Here is a 24131-nt window from a genome sequence, read left to right as displayed (position 1 = left end):
TTCAAAACCGTGCTGAACTCTGACTCTGGCTCAACCTTCACGCTAACTGTAACAGGATCACCTTCTTCAACGATGATCAACTGACTGACCCACACATAATCCATCTAATGCAATGTTAACTGAAAACCAATAACGTTTTTCCTCACATCATAGAAATATAGTGATGTTTTAATATTTTTTAATCTTACTATTAATCACTTATTTTATATATTTAGGGGCTCCCATACATTTTGTATCTATCTATCTATCTATCTATCTATCTATCTATCTATCTATCTATCTATCTATCTATCTATCTATCTATCTATCTATCTATCTATCTCTATCCATTTCCATCCATCCATCCATCCATCCATCCATCCATCCATCCATCCATCCATCCATCCATCCATCCATCCATCCATCCATCCATCCATCCATCCACCCACATTATTTATCTCATTAGCACGTAACTGTCTTGAAGGTACTCCCAGAATTCTCAAAAAATATTCTATCCACTGCATAATAAAGAGTTTGTATTGACTTGCCACGAGAATTCATTTTTTCATTATTTTCCTGGCAGAACTGGGGCTTTAAAAAATTCCTTGCCCTGAAATCATGGCCCATCTTCTATTTGAAGGCAGTATTGGAAGAGTTGCGTGTTGTAGCTTGTACTTACGGTACACTGCGTGTTTCTTGAGGTCGCACTGTAGCGTCCGTTACGGTAAAAGAGGACGATACTGTGGCTCTTGTGTGGAAGCCGCAGTCACGCCCATTCAGACTCAGCGTAGAGAGAGGACGCTGCCTTCACTCCGGGACATTGAAGCTCACATCCGACGAGACAGAACAACAAACGCTAAACTCAACACAAAGTTTTCTTTTCTTCTTGTCTTCTTGTTTCTCCGGGTCGAGAATCCATTTCAGCGCTGAAGTCGTTCGAGGAAACGAGGTGAGAGATGTGCTCAGACACAGAAACTGACAGCTTTGACACCGTGAACGCCACATAGATAATAATAATAATAATAATAATAATAATAATAATAATAATAATAATAATAATAATAACTCCCTGAGCTAAGTTCATTTTTATCACAAGCTCGCTGTCGAGTTGTATAGGTCTTTTTAAGTCAATTTTTAAGTGTGCTATATAAATAAAATCCATTATTATTATTATTATTATTAATTATTTGTTCAACAGAACGTTAACAATTATGTTTTGTGTTAACCTCTTCATGAAGTACTACCCTGAGCCTTCCTCGTAGCATTTATTATATTCGTATTAGTTTACTGCACTCAGTGGTGTATAAAGTACCCAAAAGCCAAACTTGAGTAAAAGTAAAATGACTCCAGTAAAAGTGAAAGTCACCTATTAGAATACTACTTGAGTAAAAGTCTTAAAGTATCTAATATTTACTGTACTTAAGTATCAAAAGTAATTTTCTGATATTAAATGTACTTAAGTATTGAAAGTAAAAGTACAAGTAAATGCTGTTAATAAAAAAGCAAAGGGTTAGAATTTTGAGAATTATGAAGTTTATTATTTTAAGTGCTGTGGCCACCATGACCAAGGACAAGGAGGTACAAACAGAGACAGCAGCCTAACATACACCATGTGTAGTTAAACTAGAAGATCAGAATAGGATAAGTGCAGTCTGCACTTATCCTATTCGTAGTAGTTTGTAGCACTTATTGTATTCGTATTAGTCTGTTGCAATTATTGTTTTCGTAGTAACTTGCCTCTGCACTATACTTTTGCTCTGGCTTATGCTTTAAGATGCTTGTTTAAGAAAGGAGATGCACTTATGACTTCTGGTGACTAGTAGTTCTCTTGAATACCTATGTTGAATACACTTCCTGTAAGTCGCTTTGGATAAAAGCGTCTGCTAAATGACTGTAATGTAATGTAATGTAATGTAATGTAATGTAAAAGTGGATAATGTGGTTGCTGTCGAGGTTGTCCAAGTCCACTGGTTTCCATGCTCTTCCTTCCATTACGGGTTGTGTTTTTCCTGGCTTGTTTCGCTTCATTTGGAGCTGGTGGCAAACAAGCAAGCACAACAGAAAGAAACACGAGAGATAGTGTGTGTGTGTGTGTGTGTGTGTGTGTGTGTGTGTGTGTGTGTGTGTGTGTGTGTGTGTGTGTGTGTGTGTGTGTGTGTGACGCTTTCATTCAGAGACTTGAAAAGGTTTTTTCTCTCAACACAAACCTCTCATCTCGAGTTAATGAAGTGCGCTTAAGAGATGTGGGACGTTGCTAGTACCTGTGTGCAGTGTGCACACACACACAGGGAAGAGGTGTGTGTGTGTGTGTGTGTGTGTGTGTGTGTGTGTGTGTGTGTGTGTGTGTGAGGTGGAGGGGTAAGCCCTTGTTTTTTGAGCCCTGGTACAGGCCTGTTGTTGGTTGAAAGAAAAACAAAAAAACATCAGCTGTGGGCAAGGGATGCTGAGTGAGTTGATGGTTGTGTTTTGTGTCTCGTTGCAGACTTCCAATGAAGGGGGGGGGGTCAGGATGTGGCTGGCTCTAAAAGGTTGAGGTGCCCACCTCCCTCCTCAGACCAGCAAACAGATCAGCAACAGAGAGATTCACAGGTCTGAGCGTCCTCAGCTCCTGTGTCCTTTAGCTAGAACAAGTCCTTTAGCTTGTTCAGGGGGCTGACTTCAAGGCTATAAATCAAATTATATTTATAATTCTGCAGTCGTGTAAACAAATACGCCAACAAGGCCCTTTTTTGGATTTTAAGCGCAGTGTTCTTCCTGTTCACACGGATACTTTGCTTGAGTGGCTTTTGGTGACAGAAATTATTTTTAACCATTTAAAATAACGACCAGAGGCATTGAATTTGGAGGTAGCCCCCCAATGACGTGAAGAGCAAAACAGTCTGTATAGACCAGAATGCATTGCAGCCAGAAGACATCCTATGCTGGAATAACGGGCACGAGTGTGATCAGAATCAGTCCAATACTGTGCTCCATTCCATACTACATACTATCTGTATGCAGTGTGTATGTGATATACTTATCCGAATAGTATTTTGTCAGCTAGAAAACATAAAAATAAACATACTTTAAAGTTTTATTCCATGCACGATTCATCACACTGTCCGTCAAACTGTGCCAATTAAACTTCTCTGTGAGACGGCAAAATGTTTTCCCTAACATGCTTTTGTTTTCTGAGGTGTTCCTATAGCTGTTTCACAACTCGTCCGCAATTTTTTTAAATTTTTAAATTTTTCTAGCTTTGAGCAACTCCCCCATTTCCTTTGAGCGTTGCATTGTGGGAGAAGAATGTACATTAACGGCCCACTTGTCACTTGTCGTATGACACATACTCAACATTGACTTTGCAGTATGGATTCGGGACGAAGATCTGATTTAGCCGACCGATCTGAGGATTCAGACTGTAAACAACCCCCGTGTTAAAACAATGTTTACGTTGTGTTTTTCCATCCATCCTACGCGATTAGCAGAAAATCCAGATACGGTCTTCTTGGCATCCTCTGCAAAATTGACGTCCTCACATATTTGTCCACTTCACCACCATTAATACTTGTTGTCATCTGTGCAGTTATGCCACTTTAATGGCTCAACATGGTTTTTATGACCTTGCATTCTTACAACTGGGGGGTTGGGGCTTGTTGTGAAGGTCTTACGTGTTGTTGAGCAATATGATCTGCTGTAATAGTCCCCTGTGGGCAACAAAGCCATGAGAGAGAGAGAGAGAGAGAGAGAGAGAGAGATTTATTAAGAGTGAGGGAAGGGAAGGAGAGGGGGTCCGGAGGGTCAGATGCTTTATTGAAAAATATTTATTTTTTTTAGACCCAAGCAACAGCATAAATCTCATTCCAAAACAGGAAGGGGGAATTATCTGCTGCTTTTCTGTGTACAAGACCTGGCTTGCTGTCAGATAGTTCCAGTTAATCCCGTCTTCTTTATGGACCTGGCTCTGTGCTGGTGGGGCCCTGTCATGCTGAAACAGGAAAGAGCCATCCAACTATTGTCTGAAATATGTTTGTACGCTGTAGCATAAGATTTCTCCAATTTTTACACTTTGTTTTTTGTACAAATTAAACAGAATACCTTACCTTTGAACATTGCCATGCTAGCGGTTTCGCCCCCAGTTGTTGTGCTAAGCTAAGGTCAGCTAGGCGGTGGTTGGCTGTAGCTTCAGATTTATCGCACAGAATAGTGCCGATATTCTCGTCTGACTTTCCGCAGGAAAGCTAAAAGGTGTATTTACCAAAATTGTTGAGTTTTTTTTCTTGATTAATTGGCTAATCATTTGGTTGATCGGAATTACCTTTTTTGTCAAAACACCCCAAAATATTCAATTTGCAATTATAGAAAACAGAGAAAAGCTTCAAATCCCCACATTGGACCAACTGGAGTGTGGTAATGTCAAACATTTTTGTTACCTAAACTATAATAAGCTAGAAATACTGACTCGCGGTTGTATGCCTCCACCAACCAGTCATGTTGCTGTTTACATCCAGGTCTGTCCAAAATGTCACCACCTCATCATTTTATCCTGTTAGCCATTTGTGTGAAATTGTCATAATTAACTTGTGAATTCTTGGACCTCCAATTTCGATTCAGTTCAACATTGACTGCAAAGTGGACGTTTGTGCCAAATTTGAATACATTCCCTGTGAATATAAACGGCTTCTTGGAGAGAAAAATATATCGATAACGCAGTGAGATCAAACGGGATAAAAGGGAGTAAGTTATGTTGTTGTGGCTCGTCCGCATTCATTCACCTCTGTAAACTGTGTGCACAAACCAAATGCATGTGCATGTATTTCCCTGTTGGTTGCCTCAGGGGGAAAATTCCACCTAGTCGCCCTGAAATATGACTGGAACGGCTTCTGGAGGCTTTTTTCTATGAAGCTTATGCTTTGGGAAAACAAGCGTGCGGAGACATCGTCGAACTTTGCATGTACAGAAATAGCCGCTATGGAAACGGGCCTCAGCAGCAATTTTGTGCGCTCTCCGTGTTAGCAACATCAACCATCATGGTTGACTTGACTTTACCCTACCTTTAGTTTGTATGCACACAAGACACCGGCTAATAGAAATCCCAACAGGAAATCAGAGGCTGTGTGCTGTGTTAACTGGTTGATTATGCAGTGAGAGAACAGTCTCTGTGACGAGTGAGCAAGCAGCTTTTTCATTAACAGTGAAAACATGTTTGAATTTAAAGTACTAGTAAAATGAGAATTACATTTTCCAAGTTTTGACCATGTGTTAATTGTTCACTTATCTCTTGTTATCTGCTATATATATGTAAAAAATATCAGTATCAAAATCCACGTCAGATCCCTGTCTTTTCTCTCCCCTGTAAAACGGTTTCAAATGTTTGATGACTCATACTGCACTGGGGTGTTTAAAAAAAATAAAAAATCATCCAGTCAAATGAGACTCTTGGCGACTAGATTCTCACAGCGGTGATATAAAACTGCATTTGTGGATCATCGAATTGTAGAAAGGAACGTTCAAGGTTCAAGGACCATTTATTGTCATTATGTAACACAGGGATTCACAATGGAACTCAGTTGTAGCCTATCAAAAACAGTAGTACATTACTGTTGTAAATTTCTTTTGGGATTTGCATCATTTGCATCATAAGGAAACTGCAGCAAAAAAAACGACTCTCTGGGGAGGTAAGATGTCCGACATCCTCAAATTAAAAATTTAACGTGAGGAAAAACATTGTCCATCAACTTTGGCTGCATTTGAGCACCAAGCATCATGATGTAATCACAGAGTCCACCTGCTCTCGTCCCACCGGAGTCCTGCTCTCTGTCCTGCTGTCCGCCCATCAAGTTCAGCTTGATCTGGGGGGAAAATGGATCCAGGTCTCTGTGAAGATGTTGGCTCAACAGTCATAACCCTTCCTCTGCTTTAATCCATTTTATTCTTCTGCGACCAGGCATCAAACAGCCAGCAGTAGGCTGGGTGGTGGAGTAGCCTCAGGTCCTAGCTGGGTTAGTTTAGCTTCCATCTTGGCTCTCCTCCCGGGGGCAGTTTGGTGGCGTTTGGTCCAGAAGGTCTGGCTGGTTGGTCGGCCGTTGGCGGTGATCTTCTAAAAGTGAGCTGCACATAATCCAATCCCCACGAAAACACAAAAAAATCCATCAACTAATAAAGACAAATGTAGCAAAATAACGGCTAACAGCTAACGGCTGCAGCATGTACATGCCCCGCTGTCGCCATAGCAATGTGTGTTTGGATATCAGTGGGCAAAATCTTTGTTTTCATTTCCGAGACAAAGCGGCTGAGGTTAAATTCATACAAGACAAACTTTGGTTTCTTCCCTGCAGCCCTCTATTTGCCATTTTTTAAAGATATCAGGGAGCTTGCGTAACATACAGCAGGAGTTGAGAGATTGCTTTACTGCAAGATAATATTAAGATGTCTTAATATCTTTTCTCCCGCAAGGAGAGCAGTTCTTCAGCTTTAGTGTCAAACCAATTCCCAGTCATCTCTACAGTTGTGTTGTATGTGGAGCTCACAAAAGTCTCTCAATAAATCAATCAAATCAGCCCTTTCAAGGCTTCCACAATCAATGCTTAGCATGGAGGTGCAAAATACACAAACGACAACATTAAACGCTTGTAAATTAACCCCTGTAGCACACACTCAGAAAAAGTGGTCGAGGTACCGTAGCCTAGAAGTGCCAATCTGTGGAGAAATTGCCGGGTCATGTCTGTGTGTGTTGCCCTTTATAGTTAAACGGTTCTTCTATTTACTACTACTACTACTACTACTTTTTCCTGATGCAGTAGGTTTGCATACTTGTGGACATAGTAGACGACACAGTTGGTCAAATTAATTGATTAGTCGATTGACGGAAATTGACTCAGCTGTTTTTATACGTTACAAAATATGAATTTCGGTCATTAGCGGAGTCTTTGAGTGGAGATGCCACTGTTGTGCATGTGATTTCTTGTGTTTCTTTGTGTAACGTCTCTTTTTGGAGCAGAACTGCTCAGCTGTAGCTCTGAGGTTTATTAGCACCAGAGGTGTCGTATTACACTGTGAGAGAGAGGGTTCTTCACGGTAAACATATACACATGTAGTAGATTAGAACAGAGCTGTGTGACAGTACTGCAAAAGATGGGGCAGGACACACACAAGATCAGGTTTCATTGTAATATGGATTGTGTGTGGGAAGCTGCATTTGTTTGCCATCCTGCTTTTCTGTCAGCCGGAACAACACAGAACCCGCAACCACCATATGAGAATACCTTAATGGAGTCGTACCCTCTATTTAAAGTGAGCAACTCCATTTTTATAAAGGCGTCCTCATCGAAGCTGCACCTAAAGTGCTACATTTTAAATTCAGAACACGTTTATGATGGAGGGATAGCCTTCACATGGCTCTCAACGTGGTGATTGCTAAGCTGGCGGCTGGAAGCTCACTGTGCTTACAGTGCTAATTTGAACAGTTTTTAACCCTGGAACATGTTTTAAAAGATGCCACAGTCCTCTAGGATGTACTCTCTGGAGTATTTGTAAATCCTAAAAAATTGGATTACCGTATTTTCCGCACTATAAGGCGCACTTAGGGAGGGAACAAAGCGAGATGGCCACAGTTAGAGGACAAAATTGAACAGTGGGTTATTGAACAGAGAGCAGCAGGTAGAAGCGTCTCTACAGTCTCTATTCGACTGAAGGCAACAGCGTTAGCACGGGACATGAATATCAATGACTTTCGAGGCGTTCCTTCTTGGTGCTTTCGTTTTATGGAAAGACGTAATCTCTCCATCCGCACACGAACTACCGTCTCGCAGCAACTGCCAAAAGATTACCAAGAAAAGCTGGCCACTTTCCACGCATACTGCAAAAACAAGATCACTGAAAAGAAGATCCGGCCAGAGCACATCACCAACATGGACGAGGTTCCCCTCACCTTTGATAGTTATTGTGAACACGTTTAATAAAGTTTGACTGACTGACTGTTTTGTTTCGCTTAATGCGCCTTATAGTCCGGTGCGCCTTATATATGAAAAAAGATCGAAAATAGACCATTCATTGACAGTGCGCCTTATAATCCAGTGCGCCCTATAGTGCGGAAAATACGGTAATAACTTTTAATTCTCACAGATTACACAAGTTTCCTCATAAATTTACAAGCGGTAAAACATATACTTCCTCAATGCAACATATTTAGAGGGTTTTGCTGCTACAGTCTTACTAGGTCTGGTATGACCAGTTGCTCATGGTAGCTAATGTAAGCTGAAATACTGAGTCAATTCTTTTCATGTGATGCAACTGTTCAATTTGTTTTTATCATTTAGATTTATCCCATAATGTTCACTTGTGGCCTCATTTGCAGTGTCCAAAAGTTCGGCCCTTTTTTTTGGTCAAAAATGTCACTTTTAGCACTGCGACCCAGACGTTTCTCAAACATGAGACTGATTTGGACTTGACTGTAGGGTCATGACTGGAAAAGTGTTGAAACCAACGGGGTCAAAGGGCAGAAATCCTTAAGCTGCCGTACTGCCATACAGTAGGAATAAGAAAGTTTATTGTTGTTTACAGCCTTTTTGTGTAGTTTTATTTAGTTTTTAAAATATTTAGTGACCATCCTTCTTGTCCATGATCTTGGAACCTGAATGGTTTCGACGCTTGCATATTGTTTATAGGGACAGTTGTGGGTTGAACTGCCGCTGGTTTTGTCTTGGTCCTCCCACCCATCAGCACTGTGTAAGAGGTCACCTTGACTTGACATGAGTCCACATAGAAAAAGGCAATCATTTCACAACCCATCACCACTGTAGGAAAATGCAACTGGGAGGCTTGTTTGCACATTTTGAAATTCAGTAAAGAAAGTTTTGAAAGTGAAACATGGAGTTGATCTGCTATAGTTTAAAAATGGAACAACTCTTTGAAATGACTGTTATTGGTGCTCTTCTGCTCATTCATTGTTCAGTTAGGATCATTAGTACCTTGTTTCATTCTTGGCCAACACAATGCTGAGGAGAAGAGAGCAGCCTTTGTCATTTTTTACTCGCCAGCTGCAGTGCCTGATGGGAAGCTCTGTTGTTGATGCTGCTGTAACAGGCGCACTATTGAGTAACAAATGAAGGGACCATGTCTCTCTCTTTTCTCTCATCTTTTCTTTTCGTGTCTTGTTCTTTTCCTTTGCCTCAACTCTATGTTTTTCACTCTCATTTATTCCAATCACTTATCTTACTTTCATCAACCAATCAAGTCACCAATCACCAATACTTTTATGAAACCAAATCGCAGCCTCAGCTACTGAATCCTTTCCCCTCTGTGGTGATTGTACAGGATGAGACAATCACCACAGCGGCTGCTTCCTTTTTCCTGCTGTATCCAGGAAGACTGGGTGGTGACACCCTGAGGAGAGGGTGAGAATGAGGAAAACGAGGAGAGAGTAGGAGAAGGGAAGTTGGTTTATTGTACATTGTCTTCCTCGAACTGCAGCAAAGATAGCAGAGCGTCGTGCTCGTTGCATCCTACATTGCTGTTGTTGGACTGTCATTGAGGTAACTTGAATACAAAAAGCATCACGGGTCAGTCTTAATGGCAGAGTGTAGAGAGAGTGTGTCTAATATCCTCCACCATACAAGCTGGATAAAAGAAGGACATGCTAATTAGCAGCTATTATGAATTTCAGCTTTAAGACCAGAAGCTGGTTTGAAGGCCAAAGAGAGTGTGCTGAAGAGCTTTCTCTCTTCGTGTAACAGGAATCATCTTGCTTTGTTTGAAGTCTGCTCAAAGGAGTTAAATTTCCATGAACTCAAAGGTTAATTTAAAAAAAAAAAAATTGTTTGATCAAAGGCCTTGCTTTGACTCCACTACTACTCTTCACTGAGAGCACCCGTATGAATAAATCACTAGTTCGGATTAAATTAAACCACCTCTTTTGATTTTTATGTATGAAATGAATCATCCTCATCCATGGACTTGGAACACATAGATCGGGCACCCAAAGTCCCAGAAAACATTTTTGTTTTCAATCATCTTATATATTGATGACTAAAGAGGTTTAGTTTAGCCTAGCCTTCCACTTAGGCTAAGCTATTAAACCTTCTCTATGTTTCTTGCGGTCAATGCGGAACATCTGGTCGTTAATACTCATTGCGATCAAAGCGTCATCAAGAACAGGCCCCTTCTACTTTTTTAGTCTGACTGACATCCATTTGCTCTGAGCCAATCACTGCGATGTGACCTGGGCGTTGTAGCAAAATCTTGGAGGTGCATGGGTCAGTGCTCAGACCCTCCAATGAACCTCGAGCAGACGTTGGCCATGACGCATTTGCACGATATCGCCATCCGCATCGCACCGACCGCTCTTAACCACAACTAGCATGAAACCGGTTTTAGAAAGATGGATGGAAAAATTTGGTTTTGGCAAGAAAGGATCGGACAAATCCGGGAAAAACACAAACTCGGAATGGATCGGGGTTCCGAGGTGGGCAGGAAGCCCTTGCCAGGGGAGAAAAGACGCATACAGACTCTCCCAAGAGTTTTACACAAGACTGATCCTTTCCAGCCATTACCAGTAAATGGTGATAATTTATTTAGCATTCTGCTAATCCTAGCAGCAGCTTTGAAACTTTGGCTTCGGTTAACGTAATCTCTGAAACACTTCAACGATATTGTAAGACGCAAAATATGACCGTCATTTTCAGGTTGCTTTGCATCGTAGGCAGCATTTGCCAATGCTGAAATAGCAACATTAAGTCATTGTTAAAAACAAAACAAAAAACTAGCCACCAACACTTGCTAGCAAGCATTAGCTAACGCAATAATTATTCTTTTCATGCGACTTCCTGAGCAGGTAATAGTTACTCTCAGTGGAAGAGAGTCAATGACGCATCTCTCACAACATGTCACAATCACAGTCGCTAAGACGTACTGTAAACTCCCATATGATTTATATTTGGAACAAGCTGGACCCCAGTGTTCTTGAACAGTATATGAAAATGGACGTGACACCGGTGCTCCTCATGTAAACAAGTGCGGGGACAGAGGCCGCTGCTGTGAAATCGCACTGTGTGTATTCAGACCTCAGGAATATGTGCATGATTGAAATATGGGACGGATTCCGCATTGACGCACTTCGGAGGGTGAGTCACCAAATTGTAGGATAAGGACCATCTCTTGCCTGTCACACATGCACATCACATTTAGCCTTGCACATCCATTCAAGAGCCACACACACACTCACACACACTGATTTCCAAGCACACAGAGGGCTCAATGTAATAGGTTTGTGTTTCAGGTTAATGCCTTCTCCTGGTTTATGTGTTTAAAGCAGCTCCTCTCATTCTTTGTGTCAGCAAATACTCTTTAATAACCTGCCTGGAGCTGTTAACCACTGTTAACAATCATTGTTTACAACTACTTAACAAAGTTCAATCACTGGGCGACAATCAGCGGCAGAAGCTCAAAGTGCTCTTTATTGGTGAAAATGTTTATGGATAAAACCGTTATTTTAATTTTAGAATAATGGACGTAGTCACAAGTCGCCACTCATTGGTTTTTGGCCATCTCTATCTTAGTTTTTGGCCGCTGCCTTCTTGGTTTTTCTGCCGTCAGCATCTCGTTTTTTTTCTTTTTATGGAACCAAAAGTGAGACGAGAGGGTGGAGCTAAGTCCATCCAAACGCTGAATAATATTTTTTTTTTAGGACACCAAAACGGTTACTTAACTTTCATGAACTGAAAACACTGTTAAAGGTTTAAAATAGGAAACGCCGACAACTCCCAGACCAGACAACACCGTGGTAGTGACCTGTCAATCACAAGGTAGGCACGCCCTAAATCATACTCCGCCCTATGGTCTATTTTTACTCTAAATGGACCATCATTTACTAAATGAACATCATGCTGTATTGAAAACGACCTACAACTAGAGATTGAGACCATAAACTCATGTTTACAATGTTCACTGAGGGAATAAATCAAATCAGAAGACTCATTTTCTCATAGACTTCTATACAATCTGACTACTTTTTGCAACCAAAGGCGTCGTCCCCTGATGGACATTAGAGAGAATGCAAGTTAAAGACATATCCCGCATTGCTTCACTGTTAAAAAAAACATATTTTCTCATTTTGGGCTAAATTGTCAGAGGGAGGTAATTAAAACTAGATTAAACTAAGTGAACTAGCTGCTGGCTGTAGCTTCATATTTTCTGCTCAGAGTCAGAGTGTTAACAATCTTCTCATCTAAAGGGTATTTCTCAAAATGTTGATTTCAGCTTTTAGGTAAAATAATGTAGCGGGGATTTTAGAAACATCCTCTATTACCTGGAAAAGGTTGTTGCCCACAGAAATATAAATAGTAACATAAACATATAATTACAGGAGACCCTCCTCTGACTGTCTCTTAAATCTGTAGTTGCTCATATTCAGCTCTCTTTCCTTCCGTTGCCTTTGTGTCATCTCGTCCTTGTTGACATTTCATCTCTGTTCTGTTTTCCTCGGAGGCGAACAAGGAACTGAGTGAACGTGTGAGAGCGAAAGGACAGAGAATCTAAAAGGCTGGCAGAGAAGAAAGATTGGGATGATACAAGTTTCACTTCCTCACCCTATTTTCTCACAACATTAGCCCAGTATAATGTACCACTTCCTGTGTGATGTCTCTTTATATTATTCTATTCTATTCTAAAAAAACCAAGTGTTAACCACATATTAACCCTGGAGCTTTGAGGCAAACATCCGTCCATTTAGTACAGGAGTGGCAGCTTACCACAAATTGAATCAAACTGCCTTTTAGCCAATGGGGATATGAGGAAAAAGAAACCTAAAGATAAAGTCAGACAGCCAACAGCCGAGCAGTAAAAGACTGCAGCAACGACAGCCCACTGTGCTATTGGTCTATGGTCTGATTTAAAAAAAATTGGATTTCCTCTTACTCAGCAGTAGGAAATGCTTGGTTTGCATGGTGTCCGTATCAGCTGAACTCTGTTAAAAAAACAAGGAAAAATCATTGTCTAAAACATTTTTGGACTCCAAGCATGTCCAGTGATTCGGCAAACGCATAATACTCCAAAGGGTGCGTGTTTAAGTATTATTTAAATTCTATCCAGGTATAGACCCCTCTTTTTTACAACCCCAGCTTCTCACAGAAGTACATCTGAATTTCTTATCATTTTGCAAGATTTTGCTTCAGAGGCATCTTGCCGTCTCCCGCACTGCAGTACCACTCTCCACCGGAAGTATCGGCATGAGCGCTGTTTTACCAAAGCAGCTGTTAAATAAGTGATTTTTTGGTTGAAAATATAAAGTTAACAATCAAAGAAATCACATAAACTGAAGTATAGGGGACAGCAGATTACCGCTTTATATTTCAGTTTTTAATATTAATTCATTTTGGCCCAAGCAGTTTCATGACATTTCCCGCCCCTGTCACAGAACAATCATGGCTAGAAGTAGAGAGAACTCAAAAATGTCTCTTGTTAAAATGCAATAAATCATGCAAATGAAAAAAAATGCAAGTTGAATTTCTTTGATAATTTATTTACAAAAATTGGCAATCCATGGAATCTCTACATACAAGCTGTTTCCAAGTTGCCACAAGTGTTACCAATGTTGGAGGAAAAAATTGAGGCTCCACATGCATATATATATTGAGCTATTCATATTTTTACAACGTCTCCCGTCTGTGCTCTGTGTTTAGCAGCCTGCAGTTCAGTCGAAGTTTCATAGAATTGATGTCACATGACTGTTGGTCTCAGCCGAGTCAATCATGGCTTCCTGGTTCTGCTGAGGGGCTCAGAATTCAATGTTACAGTATCTGGTTTGTGCAAAAGGTTTATTTGGGGTGAGATTTTAAGCGACAATCACAATTTTAAGCTTTGTTTTGGCTGCTTTTTCTGATGGAAGCGTTCGTCACACATGATGTGTTCAGTTTCCGTGAAAGTGAAAATCTTACGATACTGATGTTTATTACAGCTTCTGGCTACAATAAACAATGTAGTTTGGCGATTGTTTAAAAAAACATGCTTTTCAATCCCTCCGGTTTTTTTTGTTAAGTGCGTACACATTTTATTAGTAAAAAATATATCATTTTTAAGCTTCATCATCTGTCGTCTATCTTTTGCTATTCCTCACCGTCAATATATGCCCACTAAAAGTGCTTGTTGTCTGATTAATTTTGGAAACAGCACTACAGTCAAATAAGACGATTTACCTTTCCTCGACTAAAGATCTCTCTGGGTTTTAGGACAGATTTCTTTTTACATATATCCATAATACAAAGTCGCTACACATACAATCACTGATATAGAAATGTCAAGGACTTTCCCTTTACAAATTGTAGTCCTTTTCTCTGTGAATGCGGCTCTAGATGAATGGATCCAGTCTTGCAGAAAGTGCCGACTGAAATTCTAAACCGGTGAATGGAGTCCGTAAATGCATTATGCAGCCTCTGCAGAGACCATGGTCATACAGAATAATGGCCTCATCACATTGTGTGGTGAGAGCTAATGTAGCCATGTACACATGCACGTGTGCGTAATCAGGTGTGTATGTGTTAGTGTGTGTTAGTGTGTGTGTGTGTGTGTGTGTGTGTCCCACTGGTCTGGTATTTGCTGTATCAGCAGGGTCCCTGGTCAGTGTGGTGATTGGAGAACACTATCATGGAAAATTCCACAGTACACCGGCTGTGTGTGTGTGTGTGTGTGTGTGTGTGTGTGTGTGTGTGTGTGTGTGTGTGTGTGTGTGTGTGTGTGTGTGTGTGTGTGTGTGTGTGTGTGTGTGTGTGTGTGTGTGTGTGTGTGTGTGTGTGTAAGGAATTAAAATAAATACAAAAACGCCATTCATTTGCGATTGCCGTGACTCTAGATCAACTGTTGTAGTAGTGATAATTATTGATACTGATATTACAGCTGATTTCATAAAGAAAATAGCTTTCTAGAAGTTTTTACCCTCCATTCTTCTAAATTTTTTCACAATAACAATTTTTATCGTTTAACTTGCGTTCACATATATAATTCACCACTGTGAAAGAGTTTATGATGAAAATTTAATTTTATAAATCTCAGCATGGGGCTTCAATTTAATTGTGCGTACGCTATCCATACTAAGGGTGCCACGTTGAGGAAATTTCCCCCACCGGATAATAACAACATTATAAACTAATCTAATTGAATTTGCCTATAATATAATCTGTGCAAACTCCTACAGGCCCTCATATATTAGTGTACATCAAAAGACGAAGCCCTAACTGTCATCTAGCTAAACTTGAAGAAGTCTCTGTCCGTCCGTTGTTTTAATGAGAGAGTATAACTCAACGTTCCCCACGAACACACGTTTGAAATCCTTGTTTTCTAAACCGATTGGTATGTGTGTTTGTGAGAAATCCTTCTGCCTGTGTTTACACAGATACACATGTGGGTGTCAACTTCTACAAACGCACACATTGGCATGTTATCACATCTGACTTCCTTTTACAGTCCCTCTGTCCTTATCTTCCAGGCCCCTGCTCGCTTATCTTGTCCTGTTTTGCACCTCTATAGACTCAGCTTTTCTTCTTGCAAAAATAGAGTCTGGGCTAGTTCCAATGCTAAAGGTGCTTTTGCATGACTAATTAGGTTAATTTCTTCTCAGCTACTGCTGGTTTCAGTTTATTAGACTACAATCGAGAGCTGAAAGAATTCAACTTTATTTATACTTGCTGTAGTGAAGCAGGCGGAATCACGTGTCTGTCACAAATAGTTCACTAATAAAAGCCATGTTAACATGCCTGGAGGTTATACAAAGAAGGCCTATTCATTTTTAGATGCTTTAGAAATAGGAGGTCTTAAAAATTGTAATTTGAGTAAGTATTTTGCAGCCAAATCAAATCGTTTACAGGATATTCAACGTTCAGTGTAATACTTGACATGTTCCTTTTCAGGGCTTGTACAGAGACAATAAAGTAGTCCATGAATATGAGATGTTGGTTTATAGATAATTCCAATCCCTCCTCGTCCTTGTAAAAGTTGATGCATGGCTTTTGGCTGGTTACACCTTCAGTCCATAGGCATATCTATGAGTAACACTCTGCCCTTTACTTTAACGTCTCCGTTCATGCTCCGAGCTTGCGCGCCGTCTGCGGAGGCTCGAACTACGTCGCCAAATGCGAGTTTAAACAAAGCTGTAGTTGAGCAAAATACATTTTTTTAAGTCACGCAAATGTGAGATATTGCCAGGGTTTTTTCTTTGTCATGTATGACAGTTTATTCCTTATACAAGGAATTTGAAGGTGGCACTTTGGACTCACCGTGGACCTTTAAAAACATTCCCATGGTTTACCAGGAAAATAATGAAACGTTTCCGCTCTTAGTGGCCTGGGTTAGATTGTGTTGAGATTCTGAGTAACATTGCTGCCAAACTGTTTGGCAACCAAATCCTTTAATGTGCACCTATTGCGACCAATTGCTTAATAACAAACAGCGACTTAAATCCAAAAGGCCATCAAAGTTATTAATTAAGTCCGGAGTTGATTTTTCTCAATTTATTCTTGAATAAACCGCTACTTTGAAAAGAAGTAAAACTATCTATACAGTGTGCTTGGGGAAACTCAACAGCCGGAATGTGAAGTACAGCGTATGAATTTTGTAGTTTGGTAAAACAACAAACATGGCAGACCGTCACTCTGGCCCTTTTAAAAGTAGCAGGCAGTATAGATTTAGGACCTGACAGGCTAAATCTGTCCTCACCTTGTCATGTTTTCCGAGCCTCCCTCATGGATTATCTCTTGCTTATCTTCCACTCCTCCGTTCCGTCCTCCCCCTCCCTCCCATGCTCCATCTAACGACCCCGTTTTTCTTTCAACCAGCTGTTTTCTCTCTGCGCCTGTTAATGATTTGTATTTGCTGTATTATTCAGATCCCTTCAGTCATTTTAAATCAGTAATCATGAGTGTGTTTGAGTTGATTCACATCCCCAAACGGCTTGTTCCCTGTGTGTGTGTGTGTGTGTGTGTGTGTGTGTGTGTGTGTGTGTGTGTGTGTGTGTGTGTGTGTGTGTGTGTGTGTGTGTGTGTGTGTGTGTGTGTGTGTGTGTGTGTGTGTGTGTGTGTGAAGTGTGTGTGTGTGTGAATAAAACTGTGACCTGTGTTAGCACTGTGTGTGTGTGTGTCCTGTGAGCCCTGCTGCTCTCCTCCAGGAGGACGTCTGCCGCCCAGAGAGGCCGTGATTACATTAACCATCACGTCTATTGGGTTAAGATGGATCAGTCGTTTATAATATGTAGCCAGGCTCCTACTGTTGGCAAACGACTGTATGAAGGCTGAGCAAACCGTCCTATCACTTGAATAAAACTGAGACCTGCTCAGGATTAGCACTCATCTGTGAACAGTTCTGTCCTGGCGAAAGATAACAGTGCGTTGTTTCCACCCTTTCGCGGAAGAAAACGATCCTTGTACATTTTTTTTAACTATTTCAATTTAGTTTCAAAGTCAGAAGGCAGTTGATTTCATGCTTGATGCAAAAAACAAAAAGTCAGAAAACAAGTTGGTGTTAAATGAGCTAATCGATCCTTCGCTAAGTCCCGCCCCTCGAATTCAAGACTGGCCAATCTTAGCGTAGCATCGGCCAGCTCTGACCAGGGTCCGACAACTATCCGGCTCTGCTTCATAAACTCTCATACATCGTTTTCTGGATAGCTGCTACCCCAGTAATGCATTTTGTGGATTTGGAGCTAGCTGCTGTTACCCTGAGTGGTTGGATCAACGTTTCTAAAATGTTACGTTTCTACATAAAAACCTGTAGAGCTAACATAAGCAGAGTATATCAGCACAGAGGTCTTCTGTATCCATCACCAGGTTTATCTTTTACACTGTGATCTGTAGCTTTAGTTTCTGTCTTTATCTTCTTAACCAGTACATCCTGGATGTCACCTCCAAATGACAAAAGCTTTTTTGTATTCCATAAAAATGTAATAATATTTTTTCAGTTAGTGACAGTGTGGGCTGTGACAGCTTGACGGACTAGCAGCAACTAACAACAAAGGGGCGGGGCTTAGCGTAGGGTCAATTGTACACAGCTTGCACAGTGGAATCATTTAGAACAAGAGTGTGCATCCGGGCCTTCGTGAGGCTTTGAGATTAATGCTAACATTCACAATGACAATGCTATACTGGTTATGTTAAGCAGATTCACAGTGTTCACCATCTTAGTTTATTGAGTTAGCATGCTAACATTGGCTAATTAGTGCTAATCACAAGGTATATTTGGGGCTGATGGGAATGCAGTTAGTTTTGCCCATATTTGGTCATAAACCAAAGTCTCTTACAAAGTAAGATTTTGACCTGATGATGGAGGAAGAGGAAATGTTAAGGGATCATTTTACTTTATCCTATGAGGACCATGACAGCCATGTTGAGATATTTGTGAACCAAAGAGTTGGACCAACCGACAAACTGCCCTACGTGTTGCTTAAATTATCTTTGTTTTTCATTCGAACTCACGATTTTAACATTACTGGTACCTTTAGTAGTCTAAAATCCTGTCTTTGGAGACCTAGAAAATGGAAAGCACTGACGTCCAGGATCTGACTAACCTGCTCCTTCTTCCTCTGTCATTGTCTCCTTTCATTATGTTTGTCTCACCGCCTCCCTCATGTTTTTTTCTCTCCTCTTTGAACAATATATCCGTTACTGAAAGTCCAATCAATGGAGGTTTTCTTTCCTGCCTTTCCCTAATTGGTTGACATAACTTGGGTTGTCATTACTGATGATGTAAGCCTCGCGCCGAGGTGAAAGAGAGGACTGTTCTCTTCGTAGCAGCATCGAGGCTCGGCCCTCAAACTGGTGTTGCCACGGTAACCAGGGTTCTGAGAATGGCTCCAGCGGGTCACCGATTCAGTGTTTGTTGTGTTTCTGGGGTGACGTAGAGATGGGGCTTTTCAATAAACTGAACAAAGACGTGTTTTTGAAAGATAGTCTTGTGTGTGTGTGTGTGTGTGTGTGTGTGTGTGTGTGTGTGTGTGTGTGTGTGTGTGTGTGTGTGTGTGTGTGTGTGTGTGTGTGTGTGTGTGTGTGTGTGTGTGCTTGTGCATTAATGTTTGTGAATAATGTCTCCACAATTAGTTCGAAGACTCTTAAGTATCCTCTCCGGTCCTCCTCCCCCCAGGTGTTCAGCATCTTCTTGAGTGACGCTCCTTCCTCCCGGCCCTTTGACTCCACCTCCTCTGCGATGTCATCTCAGGCCACGCCCATCCAGGGATCACGCCCAATGACCCCTCCACTGACCTCTGCAAGATTCCCACAGTCCCCAGTGTCACCAGGTAAAGGCACATTATTTTAAGTGATGTTGGGCAAATGTACAGCACTGTACCGTAACCTTAAAGGGCCAGTCCACCGATTTTGAAAATACCTTAAAATCTGTGTACTACTGAGCTCAGGAAATGGTTGTGCAATATCGTTTGTGGATGTGGCGTCTCAGGAAAAAAAAGTTGAGCTTGAATTTAGACTTTTACAATACAAAGCCTGTGTTAAACACTGGAGCGTGATTTTTCCATCTAGTAAAAAGGTGCTATCAACTTGCATTATGGGAAAGAATCTAGCTCTTTCGGAGTTCATAGTAAGCCAGATATCTCGGCCAAAGCTGCTACAACAGGACTTCTTGCGCCTCTTTTTAAGTCCCCCAACTTTGTATAATCAAATTCAGATTCACCAAACTATATAAGTAAACAAACTAATTTAACTATAATACACTTATTAAATACTTTGCATTGTTAAAGATCAGGCCTGTGGTTTCCAACCTTTGTGGCTTGTCACAGTGTTAGCTAGCTGTATATAACGTTGAAACTAGCTACACCTTGAACTACTACAACGGAAACTACACTAATTACATTATTAACAGTCACAGGGAAGAAATGTGTACTTTTATACTTTGAGTACATTTTGCTGCTAGTACTTCTGTACTTTTACAGGATTTAGGAATTATTATGCCTTGTTTTGGAGCATTTTTTTTAAATTGTTGTATTGGTACTGTAACTTAACTGAACAATCCAAGTACTTCCACCATTCATGTGTAATCACTATACAGGTAACTTGTCTGACATTGTTTCCTGGAAGTGTAGCACAGAACCAAACCGCTGTCCTGCCGTGTGTTGTTTGTCACAATGTAACACACTGTCCTCTTTCCCCCGTCAGAGTCCCTGCGTCCTCCGGCCTGCAGACACAGAGACCGCTCACCTTCCCCCATGAGAGGCTACCTCATCCCCAGCCCCCTGCCCACGCGCAGAAACAGGACCTGCTCAGCGTGAGTGCACACACTTTTGAGCCTTTTATGAGCACTTTGCAGACTTTGCCCAAGGGAATTACCCACAATTCACAGCAACGTGACGTTAAACACAGGGTTACCGGTGGAGTATGATAATAGATTTACACAGAAACATTAGGGATTGAAGATGAAATGTAAAAACACACGAGAAAAGAGATTATATCAAACACCTAATTATTCATCAGACATTTCATTTCGTTATTGAAGCTATTTCGACAAAAAGCGTTGATAGATTATTTGATGATTACCTCTTATCTTGTGAGGCAAGAACCTGGAGATGTTCAAACCAGGGATTAAAACGTATAAAATAAATACCCACCATTGTACATAACATGTTATAAATGTTGTCGTGGTAACGTGACATGTCGCAGCATAATGCCGTCCTGTTTGTATTTACAGCATTTTGAGCCCTCGTAGCCTCTATTTCCAGTAACAGGTGGATCGGTGTCGTTTGTTGATACACTGACATAGTAGCACGCTCACTTTTTTTCTCTCTCACCCTCCACCTCCACTTCCTCCACCCTCTCTCTCTCTCTCTCTCTCTCTCTCTCTTTTTCCCCCGTGCAGGACGGCCCGTGCGTCAGAGGGTCCAGCGTTTACCGGCATGTGTAAATGCTTCTCCCGCTCCAAAGGCCACGGCTTCATCACGCCATCTGACGGCGGCAGCGACATATTCGTCCACATCTCGGAGTAAGTGTGTGTGTGTGTGTGTGTGTGTGTGTGTGTGTGTGTGTGTGTGTGTGTGTGTGTGTGTGTGTGTGTGTGTGTGTGTGTGTGTGTGTGTGTGCCATGTGTGTGCCATGTCTGTGCTGTGAGGATGACCCTGTTTGTATAAACGTATCAAGGAAACAAAATAATCTATTTAAACTAACTATGATGTGTTCTAACGACTGAATGAATGGATAAGGAGAGGGCTGCTTTAATCGCTGAACTCAAACAATGTCAGGGTCCGTGTGGGAGTAGAGGGAAACACACACACACACACACACACACACACACACACACACACACACACACACACACACACACACACACACACACACACACACACACACACACAGGAGCGACACTAGCTGCAGGAGTGTGTAGGAGGACAGCAGAATATCTGATGACCTTCCCGGCAGTGCCTTTGTTATCAGCCTCAGGCTTTGAAACCGATTACAACACAGCTGCACACAGTTTACTGTAAATGGAAATTAAAGAGTTGAGTTTCTAACTTCCTTTAAAAAGTTTGCAATAGGACTTACCCAGTATGATGTATGTTTTTAATGTTTGAAGGGCTTTCATTTGTGTGCACAGTGAGAAGTGTTGACGTCCTCTGATTGGTGGATTTTCCAGAGTGAGAAGGCTTCTATATGTGTATGGTTCTCTCTGTGAACTGATGGAACTCTGCCTGATGGTCTGAGGATTAAATTGAGCAGTAATGATCAGTGTTGGGGATTCTTTTTGTTTATGTGAATGAATATATTTTCCATCTGTTGCACAAAAACATTTTTTTCTTAATCCAAACAAAGACGGAAGCCGCAACTGACATGTCTCCTTGCGAAAATGTTTTATTATCTTTAATATTCTTGTTTATTGATGCTTTTTTCTAATATGTATTTCATATTTTCATACAAAATATTTTGATAATATTTTGCCTGTGTTTTTACAACAACAACAACAAATAAAAAGGTCCTTATGTAATTTCCGGTTACCTGGATAGAAAATCCGGTCTGCTTAAAAATATATATATTTTTTTTTTACTTATCATGCAGCAAGCTGAATTTTTCCCCTCCATGCTGTGACCCAATGTGAAAGCATCAGCAGTTTAACTACAAAACAACTTGCTGTATCTAAATCCACCGAACATGCACGACCATTCCAGCACCAAAACGGCAGGAGGACACAAACAAATTGACCCCAACTACGGTTTTGCTCCCACTGTTTCATAACCTGTAACTTTCAAACCTCTCCCCCTTTTCTTCCTCCAGCATCGAGGGTGAGTATGTGCCGGTGGAGGGCGACGAGGTGAGCTACAAAATCTGCTCCATCCCGCCCAAGAACGAGAAGATCCAGGCGGTGGAGGTGACCATAACCCACCTCAACCCGGGGACCAAGCACGAGACCTGGTCGGGACACGTCGTCAGCAGCTGAGCGCTGTTACCTCGCCGGGGAGGGGGTGGTGGGCATGGAGGGGGGCTGGGGTCAGAGGGGCCGCGGAAGGGGGGAGGGAGGTATAGTTGCAGAGTTACTGGATAATGGGGTTGGGGTGGATTGGAAGAGGAGTAAAGGAGACATGGTTTATGTGCTGAGGGGACTAGTAAAGGGTTAAATCAGAGGGACATATTAATCATCCCATAGTTCACTTATGTTGAAACGTGGGATGGAGTGAATTACTAAACTTCGGGAGAAGAAACAGCTGGTTTGACTGCTAAATGGATAGATATATGATTACGGTGGAACAGATGTTTATCATAGGAAGACATCATAACAATAGGTTTCCTGCTTAGATGTGTAGACCCCCCCCCCGTGTGTTGACGCATTGTTTCAACTTGTACTTTCACTTCAGCGGGATTCATTCATTTCCTGGAAAACTTCTTCTTGGAAATTGAAATTTGAAAGGGTTCAATCCAGCATTTGAGAGTGAACAAGTCGGGCGACATGGGGGGGCTGATGTGCAGAGCGTTCCGTTCTCCAGCACCACGGGGCTCGTTTTTTTTCTTTCAGGTGTACTGCGTGTGCCTACTTCTACCCAGAGGACTCAATGCTCTGTTTGTGCCTACTTATACTGACCTCTCATCTGTGTTTCATCATGTGTGGGTGGCTAAACGAGTGAATTAAAGCTTTTTCAACCAGAATGTCTCAGTGGATTCCTCTTTTTTTTTTTTTTTTGCGGGGATGAAACTCTTTGGTTAAAGTCTTAAGCAAAATAAGTGAACTTGGCTGGTGTGTATAAAATGTTGCTTGTGTTATTGCATATGGCATTCATTTTAGCAAGGATGTGAGGTTTTTTTAAATATTTTTTTGTTATTATTTAGGAAGTACAACTTCAGCTCCTATAATAAACTCTCTAACCAAAATACAGACACAACAGTCAAAAATGTCCTCCATTGAAACTACAATTTTGATCCCACGTCCATTGCAGCAAAAAAAATATGCATTCTATTATATCAGGCTTTTGGATCTAGAGCCATGGCTGCAAAATTGTAGATTCTACTATTTTCCACCACATTGCACACATTTTCTCCTGTTATCCCTATGGGATCAAAAACATGCTGATTTGTGTTTATTGTAATTGACAGATCCCAGACTGGAAAAATAAATCCCCCCCTAGAATTAAGTAAACATAAAATAATTGAAAGGATTTCATTTCTGTAAATAAATACATTTTTGGTAGTTACGATCAGGTCGGATGTAGTTTAAAAGATATAACCCATTTAACGTGGAAAATAATATAAATATTTTTACACAAAAATGTTTTGTCCACCGAGGACATCAGAACTACTTATTTAAGGGATGCACAAGGGTTAAGAGTGGTCCTAAACTTTTACTCATGATTAAAAGAAAAGTCTTGGGAAGTTTTGCGTCAAAAAGCAAAAATGACATTTTGTGTGATTCTTCAGTGCAGTGATCCTGTTTTAAAATAAGGACTACAACCATGTCTACCCCTTCCGAAATCAGCCAACAGCTGCCCTCAACAGGTGAAGTGTTATGGCTGCATCATGAACACCTTAACTCTAATTGGGTCCATTGCTGCCATGAGAGATAAGGTTAGTTTTGTTTTTTTCTACAGATATGTCGACAGCATTTATATACACTATTTGGCCTTTATTAGTACAAATCTGAAACGAGGTAAAGCATGATACAGTAACTATTTAAAGTGACACTCAACTGTGTATAAAATGTTTGGATATAATGTA

At 41.0% G+C, this 24131-nt stretch overlaps 1 protein-coding gene across 1 annotated transcript; it reads left to right on the top strand.

The window, feature by feature from the left end:
• The first annotated feature begins 768 nt into the window (after positions 1 to 768).
• Positions 769 to 22410, top strand: carhsp1 (calcium regulated heat stable protein 1). The gene is made up of 5 exons (XM_054607717.1): positions 769 to 928; positions 19075 to 19228; positions 20100 to 20208; positions 20797 to 20919; positions 22203 to 22410. The coding sequence occupies exons 2-5, from the start codon at positions 19138 to 19140 to the stop codon at positions 22363 to 22365; spliced, it is 486 nt and encodes a 161-aa protein (XP_054463692.1). The 5' UTR covers positions 769 to 928; positions 19075 to 19137; the 3' UTR covers positions 22366 to 22410.
• The last annotated feature ends 1721 nt before the right edge of the window (positions 22411 to 24131 follow it).

Source organism: Anoplopoma fimbria, chromosome 11, assembly GCF_027596085.1.
Source record: "Anoplopoma fimbria isolate UVic2021 breed Golden Eagle Sablefish chromosome 11, Afim_UVic_2022, whole genome shotgun sequence".
NCBI classification, from domain to species: Eukaryota; Metazoa; Chordata; class Actinopteri; order Perciformes; family Anoplopomatidae; genus Anoplopoma; species Anoplopoma fimbria.
The sequence above is the reverse complement of the archived record's forward strand: the minus strand, read 5'-3'. Positions and strand labels throughout refer to the sequence as shown.